Below are 14604 nucleotides of genomic sequence, written 5' to 3'. Positions count from 1 at the left end.
CTGCTTATACAGGGCCATAACGTAAGATAGGCTAATGGAGCCTTTTATACTTTGTCGTCTTTCTTTAGAAATAAACAATGGACAAAATGTCTTTAAACGCCTCAGATGGAAAGTTATTTGCTGTCAAAGTGACGCCAAAATGAATGGGAGTCAATGGAATGCTAACAGCAGGTAAAGGCTTGTTAGCCAATGGCGGCCTCCAAGGGAGACTTCAGTTTCTGGCTGGTGGTGGATTACCCCCTTGGACAAAATGCAAGTTTTAGATATTGCAATTGCCAAGGACTAAGTGATGTATGTGATTTATGTGTATAGGGATGGGCATAGCCGGAGGTAAATAATGGATTGCATTCTAATAAACAAACTACAGCTTGTTCAAAATGCAGCAGCTGCAGTTCTTACCAGAACCAGGAAGTACGACAATATTAGCCCGATTCTGTCAACCCTGTATTGGCTGCCTATTAAACATCATATTCATTTTAAAACTTTGCTGATTAATTACAAATCACTAATGTTTTAGCTCCCCCAGTAGCCTAGTGAGTGAGCTCTTAACACAGTATAGTCCTTCACGCCTATTACGACCTTGGAATTCTGGCCAGTTGATAATACCTAGAATATCCTTTTCCTATTTAGCACCAAATATCTGGAACAATAATCCTAACATTGTCCGGGAAGCAGACACACTCTGTCAGTTCAAATCTAGACTAAAAACACATCTCTTTGGCCTAGCATACTGATAACACATAGACTTCCTTAATTCAAAATTAGCCTGCATAGTTTAGATCAGCCGCAACCGGGAACATGTCCCGTAAATCCTGATGTACTTGGTACATCATAAGAAGGATGGGGTCTATGCTAGCATTAGTCTCTCTGTTTATCCCGAGGGACCCCATATGGACCTATCCCAGCTCATCCTTAAGTGCCAACTCGTCTCCATACCGGTGATTACTTGGTCTCCCAAACAGATGAAATGGATAAATGCTGTCCGATCCAATCTAATGCTGCCCCAATCATACACTGTTCCTTTGTTGGCCAGAGGACAACTGACCCCCGACTGAGTCTGGATTCTCCATTCTGTCTCCTGATGGAGTTTTGGTTCCTTGCCACTGTTGCCATGGCTTTTGGCTCGCTTAGTTGGGGACATTTAATATTCATGTAATGACCTGCCTTAATTAAGGTGGACATTGCAATTTTCTTCTAGAAACAAACTTCTTGTATTATTTTAATGTTATCTCTGTGAAGCCTGCTTTGATACAATCTGTATTGTAAACTCTCTATAAACAAAGGTGACTTGACCATACATTCTAACTGGATAAAAAAAAAAATGGTTAAAAAAGAGCAAGTAGGCCTACACCCAAGCCAGTTTTGTCCCCCAGCTGTGATTTTATTTTGTTTTTCTTACACCAGCTGCAACTCACTTTTCCCTCCAGAATCAGATTCCCTGTAACAAGTCTTCTATTATGATCTTTACTGTCTATGATTATGATTGGTTTGTGAATCGGTTTAACTGATTCTTTAAAAAGAATCGATTGATAAAGATGTTTTCGAATCGGACACGTCTTTTTGTGGCAGCTTGACTTGTGTGAACTTTTTGTGAATTCATTATGCAAGTACTGGCATTACAATACAAGTACTGTTAAATTTTAAAGGGCACATTTGGCAAATGACCAAGAACAATATCACAAGTTACAGTGTAGCGAGTCAGGAGGAGAGGGGCGTTTACATACACAGACTGCCTTGCGGCTGCGCAGTTTGATTTACCCGCCCAGTAGATAATAGGCGTTCTTTACAGCAGCAAGACAGAACTTTAAAGCCTTGGATTGGACGATTTGCTAAAACACTCGCATTCATTTTTATAGATATCGATCTTGTTTTATTTTTATCTCTTCAGCGTGTCTCATTCAGATGCATATTCGGTGACCGTTTCCGTTGTGGTAAAGCGACAGAATAAAACTATGACAGTAAGTTGTTTGTCTTTTTGTTTCGTTTTCGCACTTACGCTGTTTATGTATTAGATTAGATATTCAAGTAAAAGCATGGCAATGTAAAGGCTCAATAACTTTTAAAAGAAAATTGTTATAAACAACCTATAAACAAACAAAAACTTTGTTATAACGTTAAATGCAAATTCGATGTAAACGCTGCAAACATTTTAAGTTTTGGTCCAAACACGTTTAGTTTGGTTCGTTATGTGTAACTTAGGCCTATATGCCACGATAAATCGGGCAAGTGTTATAAATTAAATTAAATTTTGATTACTAAGCGATTTTTTTGACAGGCTATGTAACGTTATAGCTCTAAATTCACATATTGCGCTCATACGAATCGGGTTGTGGTTTACAGTAACGTTATCATTTAGTTATTTATGAGCTGTTTGAATCTGAAACTGCCCACCTTATTTTGTTGTTGTTGTTGTTTTTCATATTAGTGTCATTTGAATGTCATCCAGAAAGTCTTTAACCCTTATTGTTGGTTCATCTCAGGTGGCTTGAAATGACAACATCACAAGTGTTTATTTTGAACACAAGAGGGGATTTTTGCCTTGTCTCAAGGAAATGCCATATTCATTATAACAGTCACAATGAAAGAGGAAGGAAGAAGGCAAGGAAAGGATGTAAAAAGAGATGTGTATCCTGTAGTTCTCTGAATATGAGTGAAGATACACTGATTTTCAACATGCTCTACTGTTCATTTTAGAGGTGTCTAAAATGAACAGTCTGTCTGTCTGTCTGTCTGCCTGCCCATCCGTCCGTCCGTATATTTTACTAAAATCTTATTTTTTGAGGTTGTTTACATCGTCATCCATAAGTCTATTAGTGTTTTTCTTTAGCACCTGCATTTAGATTTTTTAATTCATATACAGTTGTTTATTTATTTACTGTTTCGCGTACAATTTAAACAATATGATAACATTATACAAATATTATTAAAATCAAACATTTAGGTGTATTCATTGGTTTATTATTGTTAGTAGATACAAATCTATTTCATGCTGTTAATATTTATTACCCAAAAAAGATGCTATAGACTTCAGCATCAGCAACAAAATATTGTGTTTCACCTCCCTTTTAAAAGTTGATAAACCTTTTTAGTATTTGCCTTTTAGTATTTTCATTTTTAGTATTTGAATTTACCATTGTTTTTTTTCCCCTGCAACCCACTTTTGAGCTGTGACACACCGTTTGAGATCACTGTTCCATTGTCCATGGTTCTTTTGTGAGATGGCATGACAAATAAGTGGTGTTTCCTGTAAAATTAATCATTTCATTGATCTTTGCTCGACAGTTTCCCGTCTGTGATGTTCCACTCATCAACTAAACCTTGACCTCAAGTCACTTGCATCCTTCTGAGCACAAAGAGAGGAATCAACAGTCTGAATAAGCTGATATACAAATGTAGAGACTGCTAATGTCAGGAAGGTCACAAATAATCTATAAATGCCCTATGTCATGTTGTTTTCACAAAGGCCTCATTGTGGGTTTTGATGCGATGGCTTCTAGAAATGCAGTTTGTCTGTCTCTCCCTTGTGCTTTTCCTTGTTAAACTGTGAGAGAGCAGAGACACTGTTCCAGAATTTCATTCCCAGTGCTTGAAGTAAACAGAACTCTTAGGATATTAATGATGGGAGGTGTCCAGGAAGTCTTCATTGCCACTTTTTTTTTGCTTTTTAATGGTTTATTGAATGCATTTCTCTTGTGTTAAATATCTAGTGGGACATTCAATTTCATCTATTACCTCTAGATGTATGGATGCTAATATATGATTTGTATTGGATATTTGTTTCTTAATAAACCATTTCATCTGTCACCAGGAGAATGGGCAAAACCGCCTCCGTCAGGCCCAGGAGAATGTGGAGGAAGTTAAAGTTATCATGCTGGAAAACCTAAAGAAGAATGACGAGCGAACAGTTAAACTCGGGGACCTGGACAACAGAGCGGAACAACTACTAGAACAGGTGGAACCTTAGTTTGTGTGATAATTATTAAATAATAGCAACATAAACTATCATTTCATTCATCACATAAAACAGCTTTTCAAAAAAAACATGCTTATTTACTCAATCTATGGTCCCATGAACATGTTTTTTTACTCATCAAGGACTCTGATGACCATAAACTGGGTTTCCGGAATTTCAAGTGTTTATAGAGAAAGCCAAGGCATGTCATATTGGAGTCTATTATTAGTGGGGTGTACGGAAAAAAAGAGTCTACAATTTGCATCCTGACTTTAGTTTACCATGTTAATTTTAGAAAGCTATTTCCTTTAGTTATGAAATGAACACAAACTTGTGTAATATGGCAGGCTGTTTATGCAGGATGTGCCATGTGGTAAGGCAACAAGTTCACTTTGGTTTCATGCAAGAATGTGTAATGTGTAATGTTGGTGTTACTGGTTCAAACTAAGATTATAATTAAAGTAAGGAAAACAAAAACCAATTCAAACCCTTTACAAAGACTGCATATTTTTCCTTTTCTTGCTTTTAATATGAAGACTCCTTTATTGTTTCAAAATGTTGAAGTCAGTTTTTATGTAAAAAAAAAAACGTATTTTTTGTCATATATTTAAATGTTTTAAAAAAATATAATTTTGGTCATACTCAGTTATTTAAATTGTTGTATTATTTGTTTTCAGGGCAAAGTATTCTCAAAGACCGCGACTAAAGTGAAACAGAAGAAGCGCTGGGAGAATATTAAGTACAAAGTAATAATAGTGGCAGTTGTTGTTGCAGTGGCTATTGGCATAATTGTGGCTGTGGCAATGAGTTTTAGCAGAGAGGACAGTCAAAAAACACCCCCAGCCACACAATCAACAGAAGCACTAGGAGATGGCTAGATTAAGACAGGCCAGCTGACAAGAAGATGTGTGAAGTTGTGTTTAAAATTGCCTCAGAATATCACCTGGAAAATCTTGTTTGTAGTACTTTTGTTAAAATAGCCTAAACTAGTGTGAAGTTTCATAAATCACTAAATGCACAATCAAGAGTGCCAAGAGTCTATCAAGAGTAGGCTAAAAATAAATGTGGTGAGTGATACAAAAATGGTACCATGGTGTCACCATCTTTTCTGCTTTCACTTTCATTTTTAAATGGTAACACACATAGGGAATGCTGCATTCATTTGAACCTTTTACATGGATTTTTGTCAGACAAGCCATATTTTGGAAAAACAAATTGGATAAATCTGAGCCCTTGATCTGACCCATTTGATCATGTCTTTACAAACAAAGCTGTTGAGTTTAATCGGATTTGTTTGAATGTGGAAACATACAAAATGTGTAAATAAATAAATGTTTCTTGTGTAAATGTACCATGTCTGTTATTCTTTTATTTCCTCAATGTGTCATATTTATTTCTGTATTGTAATGCTTATAGAGCTTTTATAATGGCTTGATGTGAGTTCACATTTGTGTCGTGTAACATGCATCAAAGACGTCATGAAGTCAAAATAAGAAATTGGAATTAAAATAACCATTATAATTAATACATTTTTTTATCGAGTTTAATAAAATTTGGAGTTTGTAAAACGAGAAGGTAAAACGCCACCTGGTGGAAATTTTAAGGTTGAGACACTGACGTAAAAAGAGCAGATTGGGCAGCAAAGAACGTATCAAAGGTATCAAAAGCAAACGTAAAAGTGACAGGGTGACCCGGCCAACGTTTGCACTATTAAATGTGCACAATTAAAGTCAACTTTTTACAAGACGACATAGCCTAGAATTATGAGAAACAAAAAATGTTCACAAAAACATCACAGCTACGTATTCTTCTTCTTTTGTGATTAGCAAAATAAAAAAAAAATTCATACAGATTTGAAATAAGTAAAGGGTGAGTAAATGATGACAAAATGATAATTTATGGGTGAACTATTCAAATTTGTAGCGCACTTGTTGTGAATTGTGATCTGGCAACTAACCCAGCAGTGCCTGTTCGTTGTTATAACAACGTCAACTAAAACCAGAGGGCATTTTCGGTTGCGAGTCGCGACAGTCTCAACAGTCTTCTCATGCACATTTCAAACTTTATTATGTAGTTATTCTCATCCAAACAACTAAGAATGGCTCACCATGACCCTCGAGTGGAGTGGATTAAAAACGCAGTGTGTGTGCTGTTTGATTTGCCTGATTCAGGCAGTTTTGAGGAGTTACTCAGTCGCGGTGATGGAGAGGAAGAGCAAAAAATCATAAGCTTTTTAAACATAGTCACAGAGGAAGAGGCGCCATCAACGCTTTTTTTCTTCAAGAATATACAAGAAGAAGAGGTTGAAGTGGAAATTCCTGTTGGTACGTTTATATTTCAACTGAACTATGCCTAACGTATCTGTTTACCATCGCAGTAACGTTACAGTTTCTCCAAGCGCGTGCACTGCTTGCAATTTTAAGTTTAAAAATCAGTTATCATTTTGTGTACTAAGCTTGTAGCCTACTATTTAAAAAAAAAAAACGGTATCCATTAATTTACGTGTTTAATGATACTTCATTTCCCAGTCCATACACACCAAGAACCGGTAGAAGGCACGGAGAATGACTCGGAGAGAAGTTTATCTGTTTTGTCTGAAGAGACACTCCTCTCAAATAGAGAGAAAACCCCTAATGAAAGTGAGTCCGCTTCCTCAGTCCTCATTAATATGATCAGAAAGAAATTCATCAAACTAAGTTAAGATGCTGTTGTCTTTTTTCCATTACTCACACACATGACTGAAGAGAGAAGAAAAGTTAAAAAAGTAAATCACCAGGAGTCCTCAAACCCAGAAGACAGTATGGATCTTGCAGTTGAGGGCCTGTCAGAGGAAACAATTGTGGACAAACCACCTGCCAATGTAGTTCTTCATTTATTATATGAGAATATTTATTATGAGAATGACACACCTTGAATATTATTTATTATTATTGTTTTATGATGCTTTGACATTTTTCCCCAATCACAAGACTGAGGTTCAGATTGTGTATCATCTAGAGCTTCACTTGGACGTGAACAATATCCCGAAGAGGTTTGAGAAATACAATTTCCTCTACTTCCTGAGGAACACTAAAGGTAGGGGGAGTACTCTCAATTTGTGCCTCCCAAAAATTGCATATTTAACTGATATATCTGATGTTTTATTCAATCCAGAAACCATCATTGAGCCTGTGGACATGCATGAAGCTAATAATTTGATGCCCAAACTTATTGAGTTTGGCATGATGAATGACAACCCCTTGATGATGCTTAGAGGGCTTCTCAACCATGTGTGTGACTAAACCTCTTACTCTTCGTTTATCTTTAATTATACCATGGAACTATCTACACTGAGCTCTTTCCTTGCAGGTGTATGTTCCCCTTCTCTCAGTGAACCAGCTCAGGGTCACTGATGGTGGCTATTATGGTGTTGCTGGCTCTCAAGACTCTCAAGAGAAACAGCAGCCTGCGGAATCCCGTGGAGCTTTTGAGGTCCGAGACGATCTTCTCCACAGCACACATAAATTCTTGCAGGTCATAGACCAAACCTTACTGCAGATTGAAGGTATGCTAGTTTTTAAAACATTTTGAAAGAAGTATCTTATGCTCACCAAAGCTTAATTTACAATCAAAAATATGTAATTGTGAAATATGTAGATTACAATTAAAATAATATCATTATATTATATAATATGTCATTTATTCATGTGATGGCAAGGTTGAATTTTCAGCAGCCATTATCCAGTTTTCAGTGTTTTCCTTCAGAAACCATTCTAATATGTTGATCTGGTGCTCAAGAAACATTTCTTATTATTATCAATGTTGAAAACACTGCTTAACATTTTGATCTCTGTGTTTTAGGTGAGTTTAAATTTCACATTCCAGATCTTGATTTGGAGGGAGAAGTGGAGACACTCATGTCTGATCCAGGGATGGTGGACAAACTTGAGCAGTGTGTGATGAATTGGCACACACAAATCACTATTGTCATCGAAGAGCAGAAAGCTAAGCAACCACAGGTTTGTAATGTTTCAAGTGAATTAATCAAGATGGACGTTTTCTACTCTAACCTAAACAGATCATTTAAAGGATTAACTGACTGACTGTTTTTTCACTACTGAAGGGACCTGGTCCTTTGGCAGAGATTGAGTTCTGGCGTGAACGTTTGGCAGTCTTGAGTAGTTTGAGTGAGCAGCTGAACCTGCCAGTGGTGAAGAAGATTTTGGATGTGATGACCCATGCTGACTCATTCATAATGCAGGAGCTGGAAAAGACTACATCTGAGCTTAGAAAATACTATGAGGAGTCTTCCAGTAATGTACAATTCCTCACCACAATGGAGAGACACTTCAGGGTGAGAAGTGACCATTTCTATGTTGCTGCCCTACACAGGAATAGGTCTAGGAATAGGAATACGTTTATTCATTACTTTAGCAGCTTTACAGTAAAAATCAGTATGAGTGTCTCAAAAATTTAGTTTTGGGAATCAGTATTTTCCGTTTTCAAGTAGAATTACAAGTACAACAAAGCATCCTAATAACAAAATCATTACTTAGTAATCTCTTTATCGTTCTGAACCTGTATGTTAATATTTTTTCTCTTTTGGAACGCCATGGGGGTGAGTAAATAAGATCATTTCAGAATTCTCCATGGTCCCCCACCAGCAGAGGATCGTGGCTCAAAAATATATAGTTTCTCATCAATGTTTTATTTTTTACAGAACCTTGTCACAGGACTGGATTTCAAAGTGGTCTTGGACACTATTCCTCAGTTGATGAACGGGCTGCGATTGATCTGGATATTATCCAGGCATTACAGCATAGATGAGCGTTTGGAATCTTTGATGGAACGTATTGCCTGGGAACTATCTGAACGGGTTGCGAGAGTCGTAAATGTCCGTGTTCTATTTAAGTGAGTAAGCAAAATCTGTAAAAGTCAAACCACAAGCCAGCACAAAAAAATGAAAATGTTGCATTTGAAGTGACTTTTGTTTGATGCGGAAAAAAACTAAATAAGGCTTACACTTTTTATTAAATGTTTAATCAATTTAGAAGTTCCACATAATATTACCGGTAACACTTTACAATAAGGTTCGTTAGTTAACATTAGTTAACTACATTAGTTAATATGAACTAATAATGAATAGCACATATACAGCATTTGTTAATCTTTGTTAATGTTATTTTCAACATTTACTAATACTTGATTAAAATCTTGTTAACATTAGTTAATGCACCGTGAACTAACATGAACAAACAATGAACAGCTGTATTTTCATGAACTAACATTAACAAAGATGAACAAATGCAGTAACAAAAGTATTGCTCATGGTTAGTGCATGTTAGTAAATACATTAACTAATGTTAACTAATGAACCTTGTTGTAAAGTGTTACCATATTACCTTATGTTAATTTATTATGATTGTAATTCCCACATTCATTGATATAATGCAGAGACAAGAGAGTGGTGGCCAAAGCCAAAGTTCAGGATGGAAAGCAAGTCTTGGAACGGTGGAAGGCCAGTTACTTTGAGGTCCGTGCACTGATTGAGAAATCAGACCGTGATCCCCGCTGGGAATTCAATCGCAAAAAGCTGTTTGAAAAGACAGACTACATGGCTTCAGTCTGCCAGGACTTATATAACATTTTGCAGGTTTGCCAAATTAGATTAAGAACATTTCAGATACTATCAACTTTACATGAAGACGTTTTTCCTCAGAGACAGTTACCTTCTCACAAATTGATTTTCTCTGATAGACTCTGGACGAGTTCTACATTATCTTTGGACCAGAGTTAAAAGCAGTGACGGGTGATCCAAAGCGAATAGATGATGTTTTACACCGTGTAAACTGCCTCGTCGAACCCGTTGAGGAACTTACCTTTGACCCTTTTGACATCCGCAAAATGAGCAGTTGGAAAATGACCATCCAAGATTTTAAAACTGCCGTCCAGGTACAAATCTGGCAGCAACTATATTGTCAGTGTTCATTTGTTTTCCTCTTGTGACATTTTTTGTGTATTAAATGCTCTGTTTTTATTAAGGCCATTGAAAAGGAAGCTATCACTTTCATTGATCACTCCTTCAAGACGCTGCGTTCTTCATCTGCAGCCTTTGACCTGCTGCTGAAATTCAAGCACATCCGCTCTAGAGATGCCATCAACAATCAGTTGATGAAGAAGTTTAATGATATTCTTGCTCAGTACTGCAAAGAGGTGCCTCATGACCTGCATACTAAAAAACCTAGGACATGTTGGATTTTTAAATGTTGTCGTGGTGATACAAATATTGCATTTCTTGCTGTGTCGTTTGTTGCCTAGATGGACCTTCTAAATGACATATTTATGAAACACCAGGATAATCCACCTTTGAATAAAAATCATCCTCCTGTGGCAGGAGCCATTGTTTGGGAGCGTTTACTGCTAGAGCGCATGAAGTGCCCCATTAAACGCTTCAGAAAGGCACATGACCTGATGAACAGCGAGGAGGGCAAAGTAGTAAGTTGTCCCATATTGTCACTAAGTAAAAGATTTGTTACTAGTATCTATATGAATGAATAATACATTTTAAAAATTAATCATAATTATATGCAAATGCTTGTAAATAAATAATAATAATTAAAAAAGAAAATATTTTAAAATTATGATAGTTATGATATTTCAGCAACCATACATCAACACATATTCATATGGATGTCATTACATTGTTTTTTGAGTGTCCCACTAATGATTTTTTTTTTTTTAAGATGTGTGTTAAGTAAAATAGTTCAGGTTCGAGACTCCTGCATTCTGTTTTACAAAATTTGACAGTTTTTGAACACGAGAACACTGTAGGAACAGTGTAGTTTTTAAATAAATGTCCCCTCAAAACTAGGGGTGTTGAAACTAATCGTTGCATTAATAGATCAACTGACGTTTCTTTGATGTCATTTGTCACATACACACTACTCGCGCTAGTGTAAAATGGCGGAGGGAGGCGAAACACAAAAGCGCGTAATAAAAAACTTTTAAAATTTGTGTGTGTGCGAGTCTACATGCGTCTGCTGTGTTCAGACTTAAGTTGGGTGATGTTTGTGCACTTTCTTGGAGCAGATCAAATAAAAAGGGAGTTCATACAAAATATCTGCTTGTATTCATTGACAAAAATGTAGGCATGTGCAGTAAAATTGAAAAGTGAGTTTTGCACATTCCTATACTCTATTTGCCACACTTATCAGAGTTCACAAATTTGAACTTAGGGATTCTTTGCATAATGCTTGTGCTCTCCCATATTTGCATTTATATGAATAAATATATCCTGGCTGTTTTTTATTTTTTTTCCCTTTGCAGGTGGAATCCAAATTCAAAGAGGTGGCTTTCCGTATGAGGGACTATGAGATAGAGCTCTATAACCGCTGGGAAGCAGAGACTACTCAGACTTTGCCCGTTCTCATGAAGAGAAATTTGCTGATAATGGTCAACAGTGCTGGGACTGTCTATGAAGACTTCATACAGCCAAATCCCGTACGTTGCAGTGACAGGGAAACCTATCTGTTAGCTGTGAGGAAAAGATGGTCAAAATTGATCTCAGTTTCCCTCTACTCCATAGCCACTATGTACTTAAACCAGTGCTTTGAAATGACATTAATTTTATTATGTATGCATATGGCTGTGATTGCAGACTGCTCTGGGCTCAGTGAGGGATGTGGAAAAGGATGTGCGCTTTTCTGTGAACTTTGCCCCTGAACTGCAAGAGATCATATCTGAGACCAAACATCTGGATCACTTGGGCATCATATTACCAATTGACGCACAAAATGTGGCTCTGCAGGAAGACAGGTTTCTCAGGTAGTCTGCCTATAATTAATTCCTACAATTAATTTACTGACATTTTACCTAAAAAGACTTCCTCGAAATGTCTCTTGAAGTGTGTTTTGACACTTTTGTTACTATTTACTGTTACGCATACAGGTACAAAATTGAACTGAAGAAATTAGTAAATCATTACCACTCTCTGATGGATAATCTAAATGATGCTGAGTTCTCACTAATGGCTGATCAGGTGCAGGATCTGAGGCGAGTGCTAAGCTTTGGGTGCAAAAGAGTCAACTGGAGTTGCTTGGGTAAGTTGCACACAAATTTAAGAATTATGTATTTAAAGTGCATATAAAATTTGTTAAAATGTTACTTTTTCTTTTAACTTGTTACATGTAGTTACTACAGTAATAATAACTATACATTATTAATAATTACATGCAACTAACCCAAACCAACACTAATCTAACCCTAAATTCAGATTACAGGGTTAAAATAAACTAGCAAACTTAAAGTGACGCATATTTGTCAGTCATAAATGAATAAGGAAAGAAACCGGCAAAATTTTCGGAATAGTTACAATAAACACACAATTATCTAGTTTATATGGTTATCATCATTCAGTCAAATTTGTTTCACTCCCATACATTTTAACTAACTGAATATTGCTTGTTCCACAGCTAGACATATATTTTTATCCATGTTCTTACTGAATACATTTAATTTTTTTCACAATTAACATATTTGTGCTGATTCTAAACCATTATTTAAATAAAATCAAATATGTAATAGTTTGTAAAGAACTATGCCAAGATATTCTGTGAGTAGAAATCTTACCTGTTTCAAATATATATGATATCATATTAAGTTAATATGTTTAAACTATGTTGATACTAATACAGATGGATGGAAATTTTATATGCAATATGCAATAAATCTGACATTTAGGCCTAAAAATTATATTTCGAGTGCTGGGTACCATGTAAAAATGAGATCTTGTCTGCTAAAAGTTCTTAAATGTCATTTTTTTAATTTAACTTCATTTAACAGGTATACCACAAATCATCCATCGTGGAAATCAGGCAACTTCTAAATTTGAGTCATTGGTGAACCAAATTCAGAAGAATGAACAAGACATTGACGATAAACTTAAATCCATTGAATCTGCAAACCTTTTCAAGTTCCCAACGGCAGATAAAGCTGGACACCTACCAGGTTAAGAATGTTATTGGCTGTATTTGCAACGACTAGATTACTCTTAATAACTCCAAACAAGCAAACACATCAGGTACAAAGTGGCAATGTGTTAAGGTGTTTTCTGCCTGTTGTTCCAGGAATAAAAGAGTTCTGTGATTTTATTGAGAGTGAGAGGGCAAAGGTGGTGAACCTGCTGGTGAATAAGTATGCAGCCATCAGTCCTCTCCTCACCAAGATGGAAAGTCTGATCATGGGAACCAGCTCTGGCAAAGCCAAGCGCATGGCTCAGTTCTACGCTTACTGGGAGCACAAGATCTTTGACTCACTTACCAAGATGGTGCTTCAGTAGGTTTATTTGATTATTTCTCAGATGCATTAACATAGATCTCATAAGTATAATGCTCTTTTATGCTTACCATTACAATTGCCTTTCAGGAATATTCAAGCTTTTAACAATGCACTGATGGGCACTACTCCACTCTTTCAAATCGACACCATTCTAGCTGCTCCTGAGATTGCTTTGCTTCCCAAAAACAGTGAGGTGTACAAGCTTATTAGACAGTGTGTCGCTGACTGTGTGGAGAGCACCAAGGTATGTTGACGGCTACATAAGTCAAGACAAGTCTAAAGGCCATTGCACACCGAGTCCGAAATTCGCATCCGAAATTTTCGCACGTTAAAAAAAAAATTCGACCTCACGTTATGTCAATCACGCTTGCACACCGCCTCCGAAACTTTCGTCCGTCATAAAATTAATCGGATCGGGTTCGATTTTCAGCGTTTTTCGCATCCAGAGCCAGCATTTTGAGAGGTCTTTTGACAATTCAGGGCCGGAGGGAGCTCGTCCTCAAATCATTGCACATATGCGCCGTGCTTTCAGTTTCGGTTTTCAATTCGATCAAGTGTTTATGTTCTCTTCTCTATATTGGATTATGAAATTAATAAACCCCCCCCTTTCAATCAGATTGAAATTTAGGATCGAATAAGGTGTGATTGAGCAGCCTATTCGATAACTAATGTATTATTTGGGCACAATATACACAATAACAGCCTAGCTGTTCTGTCTGCCCAGCGCTTCCAACGGGCCGCGCGCGGGTGTGTGTTTGTCCGTGTGTGTGTCCATACCTGGTCCATTTCAGACTGACACACTGCCAGTCTCCGTTCAGAATCGATTGGTTCACGGAAATTGGTGGTCTTGTTTTTAATATGTGGCTCCAGGATCGCTAGCAAAGCATCAAACTGTCCCACTGACATTCTGAGGTAAATTTTGAATCGCTCAGGATAAATTCGCAACTCCTTGATAAGGAACTCGACTTCCTCTCGGCGCAATTTCAGGATTGGATGGACGTAATATTTTCTCTTTCTTCTCTTTTCAATAAGAGAGAGGGCAAAAATCATCCTCACTGCTTGACGAATCCATTTGGTATTTTTGCGTTTTTTCCCGCAAAGGTTTAAGAAATACGCAACGGACTCGGTGTGCAAGGTTTCTATGCGTGACGAATTTTTAGGCTGACGAACACGAAAATACGCATACGAATATTTCGTACTCGGTGTGCAATGGCCTTAACCCTTTGAAAATAATCTATATTGTTTATAACATGCTAAATAAAGGTTATTTAGCATGTTATAAACATAGTAGATTGTTTCAAAGCAACTTTACAGTTAAACAGGATAATGCAAACTTT

General features: G+C 36.8%; 2 protein-coding genes across 2 annotated transcripts in view; both read left to right on the top strand.

Annotated features, from left to right (window-relative positions):
* The first annotated feature begins 1752 nt into the window (after nt 1-1752).
* vamp5 (vesicle-associated membrane protein 5) lies at nt 1753-5303 on the top strand. The gene is made up of 3 exons (XM_039659656.2): nt 1753-1958; nt 3809-3952; nt 4630-5303. Exons 1-3 carry the CDS (start codon nt 1953-1955, stop codon nt 4828-4830), a joined length of 351 nt encoding a protein of 116 aa, XP_039515590.2. The 5' UTR covers nt 1753-1952; the 3' UTR covers nt 4831-5303.
* Nucleotides 5304-5884: 581 nt separating this feature from the next.
* Nucleotides 5885-14604, top strand: part of dnah10 (dynein axonemal heavy chain 10) — a 33608-nt gene continuing 24888 nt past the window's right edge. Inside the window, exons 1-19 of the mRNA XM_089130347.1 lie at nt 5885-6276; nt 6481-6591; nt 6697-6812; nt 6922-7027; nt 7106-7221; nt 7301-7496; nt 7793-7950; nt 8055-8285; nt 8652-8842; nt 9386-9584; nt 9689-9883; nt 9974-10144; nt 10250-10426; nt 11258-11431; nt 11589-11755; nt 11879-12030; nt 12773-12937; nt 13057-13264; nt 13355-13511. Of these exons, the coding sequence (XP_088986473.1) occupies nt 6051-6276; nt 6481-6591; nt 6697-6812; nt 6922-7027; nt 7106-7221; nt 7301-7496; nt 7793-7950; nt 8055-8285; nt 8652-8842; nt 9386-9584; nt 9689-9883; nt 9974-10144; nt 10250-10426; nt 11258-11431; nt 11589-11755; nt 11879-12030; nt 12773-12937; nt 13057-13264; nt 13355-13511 (3216 nt within the window). The 5' untranslated portion in view covers nt 5885-6050. The remainder of the gene's footprint in view (nt 6277-6480; nt 6592-6696; nt 6813-6921; nt 7028-7105; nt 7222-7300; nt 7497-7792; nt 7951-8054; nt 8286-8651; nt 8843-9385; nt 9585-9688; nt 9884-9973; nt 10145-10249; nt 10427-11257; nt 11432-11588; nt 11756-11878; nt 12031-12772; nt 12938-13056; nt 13265-13354; nt 13512-14604) is intronic.

This window comes from Pimephales promelas, chromosome 4, assembly GCF_988280905.1.
Source record: "Pimephales promelas chromosome 4, fPimPro1.hap1.1, whole genome shotgun sequence".
Classification (NCBI taxonomy): domain Eukaryota; kingdom Metazoa; phylum Chordata; class Actinopteri; order Cypriniformes; family Leuciscidae; genus Pimephales; species Pimephales promelas.
This window is presented reverse-complemented; position numbering and strand designations above follow the sequence as displayed.

Bases quoted from the DNA above. Each gene is read 5' to 3' on its own strand.
- vamp5 (XM_039659656.2), top strand. The intron at 3,953-4,629 runs GTGGAACCTTAG...ATTTGTTTTCAG, and splicing joins CGGAACAACTACTAGAACAG to GGCAAAGTATTCTCAAAGAC.